The sequence below is a fragment of the Rhinichthys klamathensis genome, unplaced genomic scaffold (assembly GCF_029890125.1).
Source record: "Rhinichthys klamathensis goyatoka isolate OS25496 unplaced genomic scaffold, OSU_Roscu_1.1 h1tg000496l_1, whole genome shotgun sequence".
NCBI classification, from domain to species: Eukaryota; Metazoa; Chordata; class Actinopteri; order Cypriniformes; family Leuciscidae; genus Rhinichthys; species Rhinichthys klamathensis.
Window position 1 is genome coordinate 47207 of NW_026606979.1, and position 7794 is coordinate 55000.

Here is a 7794-nt window from a genome sequence, read left to right on the forward strand (position 1 = left end):
ACACACACACACACACACTGCCCCCTGCTGGACAACTGTCCCGTTCATCGACTCGCTCCTCCATCAGCACAGACACATAATTCATAATTCATTATTCCCATCTTCCAATAATTTAAATCTGTACAAACTGATTTAGTATGAATGTCACACACACACACACACACACAGTGTCTTTAAGCGCTGGAACGGGTCAAACGGTCAAACACAGTCTGTGGTGATAAACATTGGCTTGTCTCCAGAATCTCTGGAAGGTTGAGGTTCTGTTCCCAGAGCTGATCCGCTGATCCGAACTCCGGCTACTTCACCGACAGCAGGAGGCTGATCTGAGGACGGAGAACGACACATTCATGATTATTATCACTGTTGGAAACAGTTGTGTACTATTTTATTTCATGATTCTTTTGAGAATGGAAAGTTCAAAAGAACAGCATTTATTTGAAATATAATCTTTTGTAACATTCACTGTCACTTTTGATCAATTTAATTAATCCTTGATAAATAAAAGTATTGATTCATTTTTATTTATTTCCCCCAAAAAATAAAAAAAATTCTTACTGACCACAAACGTTTGAACATGTTACAAAAGCTCCTATTTCAGATAAATGCTGTTCTTTTAAACTTTCTATTCATCAAAGAGTCATGAATAAAAGTGTAAATAACTGTTTTCAACACTGATAATAATCATAAATGTGTCTTGAGCATCAGATCCTCATATTAGAGTGATTTCTGAAGGATCATGTGACACTGAAGACTGGAGTAATGATGCTGAAAATTCAGCTTTGATCACAGGAATAAATTACACTTTACTGTATATTCACATAGAGAACAGCTGATTTACATTATAATAATATTTCACAATATTACAGTTTTTACTGTATTTTTAATCAGACAAATGCAGCTTTGGTGAGCAGAAAAGACTTATTTTAAAAACAATAAATCTGACGATCCACAGCTGTTGGCTGGTGTAATGTGCATAGAGTGACATCATTGTCTTGTGTAGAGCTGTTGTAGCCATTTAAGTACATTTATTCGGTTTCATATTTTTGTTACAATTTTCTGATATTATTTGTTTGTTTTGTTTAAATTTAATCTGTTGGGATCTGTCATAAAGGACGTGGAAATGGGATTAATTCAATATGTCGGGAGATATTTTTTGACCACTTCATAAGTTTTGTATAATTTGTTCCTTAATTTCAATCGATGTTTCGTAAATCAATTATCTGGATTTAAATAAATAGGAAGAAAACAAACAACGATTGGTGGAATGAAGTGCGCAACACAACACGAGTCCACTGCCTCCGCGGGCTGGAGGAAAGCCGAAACTGCTGTGGTGAATAAATATGAAATATGATGTTATATTCTAATATTTGCACCTGCTCCATGGAGGGGCAGGCGATGATCTGCAGGTCTTCTCCACTGAACTCCTCCTGCAGGAACACATGCAGTCTCTGGAAAACCTGCTGCACGTTATTCTGGAACAGAGGGAACAGTCTCCTCGTTATCCTGCGTCACATGACCTGCGCTTGGCCCCGCCTCCAAACCCCACTGACCTGCGCTCGGCCCCGCCTCCAAACCCCACTGACCTGCGCTTGGCCCCGCCTTCAAACCCCATTGACCTGCGCTTGGCCCCGCCTTCAAACCCCACTGACCTACGCTTGCCCCGCCTTCAAACCCCACTGACCTGCGCTTGGCCCCGCCTTCAAACCCCACTGACCTGCGCTTGGCTCCGCCTTCAAACCCCACTGACCTGCACTTGGCCCCGCCTCCAAACCCCACTGACCTGCGCTTGGCCCCGCCTCCAAACCCCACTAACCTGCGCTTGGCCCCGCCTCCAAACCCCACTAACCTGCGCTTGGCCCCGCCTCCAAACCCCACTGACCTGCGCTTGGCCCCGCCTCCAAACCCCACTGACCTGCGCTTGGCCCGCCTTCAAACCCCACTGACCTGCGCTTGGCCCCGCCTTCAAACCCCACTGACCTGCGCTTGGCCCCGCCTTCAAACCCCACTGACCTGCGCTTGGCCCCGCCTCCAAACCCCACTGACCTGCGCTTGGCCCCGCCTTCAGACCCCACTGACCTACGCTTGGCCCCGCCTCCAAACCCCACTGACCTGCGCTTGGCCCCGCCTTCAGACCCCACTGACCTGCGCTTGGCCCCGCCTCCAAACCTCACTGACCTGCGCTTGGCCTCGCCTTCAGACCCCACTGACCTACGCTTGGCCCCGCCTCCAAACCCCACTGACCTGCGCTTGGCCCCGCCTTCAGACCCCACTGACCTGCGCTTGGCCCCGCCTCCAAACCTCACTGACCTGCGCTTGGCCTCGCCTTCAAACCCCACTGACCTGCGCTTGGCCCCGCCTCCAAACCCCACTGACCTGCGCTTGGCCCCCGCCTTCAGACCCCACTGACCTACGCTTGGCCCCGCCTCCAAACCCCACTGACCTGCGCTTGGCCCCGCCTTCAGACCCCACTGACCTGCGCTTGGCCCCGCCTCCAAACCTCACTGACCTGCGCTTGGCCTCGCCTTCAAACCCCACTGACCTGCGCTTGGCCCCGCCTCCAAACCCCACTGACCTGCGCTTGGCCCCGCCTTCAAACCCCACTGACCTGCGCTTGGCCCCGCCTCCAAACCCCACTGACCTGCGCTTGGCCCCGCCTTCAGACCCCACTGACCAATCCCACCTCAGTATGCTAATGATGCCATAGAGACTGAAGATACTAAAAGAAAAACGCTTTTCTTACTTGGTGTTTTTGTCTTGTTTCCAGTTCAAATATCTAAACGTTTTTAAATCAAGAAGCATTAACTAGATGAGTAAAATGACATAAGAAATTATATGTAAACAAAAAAAAATTTTTTTTTCTAAATTAAGTGAGTTTTTGCATAAAACAAGTAAAATGATCTTCCAATGGGGTCAGAAAAATAATCTTGTTTTCCATTCGAATTAAGATTCTTTTTCGTACCCCATTGGCAGATAATTTAGCTTGTTTTAAGCAAAAACTTGATTTTTTTTGATATAAGATATTTTACTCATCTAGTAAATGCTTCTTGATTTAAGAATTTCTAGATATTTGGACTGGAAACAACAATGAGTAAGAAAAGCATTTTTTGCAGTGTGTGACCGAAGGAAAGGTCAATTAAAACCAAGACTTGATTACATAACTAGTATTGTATGATTAGGCAGATCATCTTTAAGAAAACAGACTTATAAACAATAATATGAGGAGTTGATCTGAAGCGTGACTCACCCTGACCCGGCTTGAACAGAATGAACTCTGTGTCCTGATTGGCCAGATACAGGGACAGGCTCTGCAAGGTGATTGGCAGCTTGTTCTTCAGGATCCGGTAGGTGCTCATCACAACGTCATTAATCTTGGCTGAAAGCACAGATAACACATCCTCATCAAGACAACCCGCTCGAGAAATGGCATATTCAGTTCTGACTCGTTATAGTCTAATTGCACAAATCACACAACAAGGAAACAGAATAACGATCACTGTAAAAAACAGTCCGTATTAGTCTAGTTTCCAGTCCAAATATCTAACAATTCTTATATCAACAAGCATTTACTAGAGAAGCAAAATTACATAAAACTATATCTTGTTTTCTGATAATAAAAATAAATAAATAAATTTTTTGCTTAAAACAAGATTATTTTTCTGACCCCATTGGCAGATAATTTTGCTTGTTTTAAGCAAAAACTCAATTTTTTTATTTTTTATTTTATTAAAAAGTAGGAAAAGCATTTTTTGCAATGCTCCTTTGCTTGTTCACATTAATATCAAGTAATATGTGAATTTACAGGCAATTTACATGTCAGTCAAATTCACTCTTCAACGATATAAAGTGTTTCCGATGCTCACTGTAACCCATCGGCTGATTATGATTTATGATTGATGTGTCTCACCAGGCTGAGCCCACGGCTGCTGCGACAGGTTATACGTCGGCCCTCCTTCAACAGCCATCGTCTTTAAAGCTCCTACCTGTGACACACACACACACACACACACACACACACACACACACACACACACACACACACACACACACACACACACACACACACACACACACACACACACACACACACACACACACACACACACACACACACACACACACACACACACACACACACACACACACACACACACGAGGGGTTCAGAGAGGAGAGAGGATTCGCTGTTACCCACAGACCTTTAAATTAAACTCAGTTTTAAGACAAAATTATGGAGAAAGTTGTCTATTTGCAGTTAAGCACATTTTTGAACGACAATGGTATTACTGAAATTTTCCAGTCTGGGTTTAAGTCAGCCCACAGCACTGAGACAGCTCTGCTGAGGGTTTTAAATGACATACTTTTGGCCTCAGACTCTGGTGACACCGTTGCTCTGCTGCTATTGGACCTTACGGCCGCGTTTGATACGGTTGACCACAGAATTTTGTTGTCTCGGCTGGAGAATTATGTGGGCATTAAGGGGTCGGCCTTAGCCTGGATTACGTCCTATTTGGACGGCAGAAGTTTTTCAGTTCAGGTTAATGATGCTATGTCCTCTTCGGTTCCTTTGTTGTGCGGAGTTTCCCCAAGGGTCTGTCCTTGGGCCGCTACTTTTTTCAATATACATGTTGCCTCTTGGGTCAATCCTTAGAAGTTACAATGTCGCGTTCCATTTTTATGCTGACGACTGCCAAATATATGTGCCGCTAAGTCAGTCAAAAAAATTTTTTAGAGTGTCTGAAAGAAGTGAAAGCATGGATGGCTATGAACTTTTTGTATTTAAATGAGAGTAAAACTGAGTTTGTTTTATTTGCTCCTAGTGACTCAGCTGCTACAGTTCCTGTTGATCTGGGTTGTCTAACACGTGACAGTAGCCCTGTGGTTACAAATCTAGGAGTCAAGTTGGACGGTAGTTTAAAGCTCGATGCACAGATTAATGCAGTGGTAAAGAACAGTTTCTTCCAGCTAAGGCAATTAGCTAAAGTAAAAACCGATTTTATCTAAACATGATTTTGAAATATTAATCCATGCTTTTATCACCTCTCGACTAGATTATTGTAATGCACTTTATAGTGGTCTTGGCAAATCACTTATGACACGACTACAGCTAGTTCAAAATGCAGCTGCTCGACTGTTAACTGGAACTCGAAAGTTTGGCCATATTTCAACCGTTCTCCAATCCCTCCACTGGCTCCCTGTGCAGTTTCGTATTGATTTTAAAATTATTTTATTTGTTTTTAAATGTCTGCATGGGCTGGCCCCTCAGTACCTGTCTGATCTGCTTGTGCCCTACACCCCTACTCGTTCGCTCCGGTCAACTAATCAGGCACTGCTGGTCGTTCCTAAGACGAAACGTAAACTTAGGGGTGACCGTGCGTTTGCTGTGGCAGCTCCGAGACTATGGAACGAGCTGCCTTCGGACATCAGATCGGCTGAGTCTCTTCCTGTTTTTAAATCTCGTCTTAAAACTTATTTATTTTCTTTGGCTTTTAATACAGTTTGAGGGTTGACTTTTTCAGTTTTTGTACTATTGTTTACTGGTATTGTTTATTATTCCTTTGTTGTGCCTTTGTTGTAAGTTACTTATTTATAGATTGTGTTCAGCACTTTGGTCAACAGTGTTGTTTTTAAGGTGCTTTTATAAATAAAAGATTGATTGATTGATTGATTGATAAACTAAAACACTAAATGAGAAGAAGTGCCCACTAACCACTGATTGAGTCTGATTTATATGGAAGCTTGTTTCCGCCACAGAATAAAACATTTTAAAAGATAATTGGGACTTTTTATCTCGCAATTGCGTATTATAAAGTCAGAATTGGGAGATAAAAACGGCAAATTAAGTTTATTTCTTGAAATTCTGACTTTATATCACGCAATTGTAGGATAAAAAGGCCCAATTACCTTTTTAATTTTTTTATTCTGTGGCGGAAACAAGCTTCCATAGATTTCTACTGACAAATAACTTTTTTAAAGAGGACATATTATAACTTTTATCAGAGTCGTGATGTAGTTTCAGGCTCTACTAGAACAGGTTTTCCTGCTTGAATGTTGATTATTCTCCTCATATTCTCCATTGTTGCGGCTCCTCTCTTCCCAGTCTGCCAGTAACGCTCTGTTTACTTCCTGTCTCTATGAAGCCCCTCCTCCTGAAAGCACACTGTGCTCTGATTGGTCGGCTGGAGCAGTGTGTTGTGATTGGTCGAGCGCTTCGAGTGTGTTTGGGAAATGTCCCGCTCCTTTCCATAACCGAGTTTAACACACTACTGACTAACTCAACCAGGCCCCGCCCCTTTACTCTGCGCATTAATTATTATAATGAGGAATATTGTGACGTGTTCGTTCCGGAAGAAACTCAAGATACAATGGAGGCGTTTCAGGAGTTCAGAAACACTGACACTGATATAGAGGAGAACTGGAACAGCAACATCACACACTGAACACAGAGTCCAAATATAAAAAATCAAGAAGCATTTAGTAGAGAAGTAAAATGGCCAGAGAAATTATATATTGATTTTTTTATCTCAAGGGGGGGGGGGGATAATTTGACCCCATTGGCAGATCATTTAGCTTGTTTTAAGCAAAAACTTGAACTTGAGCATGGAACAAAAGCAGATTCGCTCTCACTATACACCAATGCCCTCTGGCTCTGACCTTGCGGAGGAAGTCCTCCAGGCTTCCCACGAGCGTGTGCGTCTGCTGCTGGATGAACTGCTCACAGCTGGACTTCAGGTGCCGGTCCACCTCTTTCTTCGAGTCGATGTAATGCTCCTTTATCTCCGGAGAACCCTGTGAGAACACGAGCTCGTGAGGAGCGACTCAAACAGGACACAAATCACTCGTTACGGATGAGGAATCCGGTGTGAACACAAGTCAAGTCTCTTCATTCATACAGTGCTTTACAGAGATAACAGGAAAATAAAGTTTGTTTCCAGAAGAGAATAGCGTCAGTCCAGCTTAAGGAAGATCAGTGATGCTTCATTCTGTTGTATGAGAGTTATTAATTAAGTTAATTTATATATATATAGCGGCTCTGGAGAAAACCGTGATGTCATTGTCCAGCTCTCATATAATGCTGTCAATGCAGGAGATCCTTAATATTGCTGAATATTAAACGAACACAGACGTCACCTCCAGCAGGAACTCCAGGATGGCGTTATGGCTGTTGAGCCGGAAGAAGTGGTGCAAGGCATTGGGGTTGAAGATCTTGAAAGCGGCGTCTGAGGAAGAAGAGACACTGGTGTTACTCTGCCATCTGGTGCTTCTTCACTGATATTACACACACACACACACACACACATCACAGAACACAACCATCTCACTATTCAGTATGTGTAAGAGGCCATCCTGGGCTTTTAAAAGATAACACGCTCTAATTGGGTTTTAAAAGACAAAAAACTATTTTTTTGATTATTTATACATTGCCGGTCAAACGTTTTCGATCGTTAAGATTGTTATGTTTTTAGAAGAAGTCTCTCATGCTCAAATGTAAAACAACTGTTTTCTGTTTGAATTTATTTTTAAAATGTAATTTATTATTGTGTTGGCAAGGCTGCATTTATTGGATCATAAATACAGTAAAACAGTGTAATATTACTCCAGTGTAAATCAGCTGTTCTCTATGTGAATATACAGTAAAGTGTAATTTATTCCTGTGATCAAAGCTGAATTTCAGCATCATTACTCCAGTCTTCAGTGTCACATGATCCTTCAGAAATCACTCTAATATGAGGATCTGATGCTCAAGACACATTTATGATTATTATCAGTGTGGAAAACAGTTGAGCTGCTTCAGATTT

General features: G+C 42.7%; 1 protein-coding gene across 1 annotated transcript in view; it reads right to left on the bottom strand.

Annotated features, from left to right (window-relative positions):
* Positions 1-7794, bottom strand: part of cog3 (component of oligomeric golgi complex 3) — a 34770-nt gene continuing 26976 nt past the window's right edge. Inside the window, exons 18-24 of the mRNA XM_056237692.1 lie at positions 7127-7215; positions 6650-6784; positions 3905-3980; positions 3251-3373; positions 1748-1752; positions 1374-1472; positions 1-323 (exon numbers count right to left, since the gene is read on the bottom strand). Of these exons, the coding sequence (XP_056093667.1) occupies positions 297-323; positions 1374-1472; positions 1748-1752; positions 3251-3373; positions 3905-3980; positions 6650-6784; positions 7127-7215 (554 nt within the window). The 3' untranslated portion in view covers positions 1-296. The remainder of the gene's footprint in view (positions 324-1373; positions 1473-1747; positions 1753-3250; positions 3374-3904; positions 3981-6649; positions 6785-7126; positions 7216-7794) is intronic.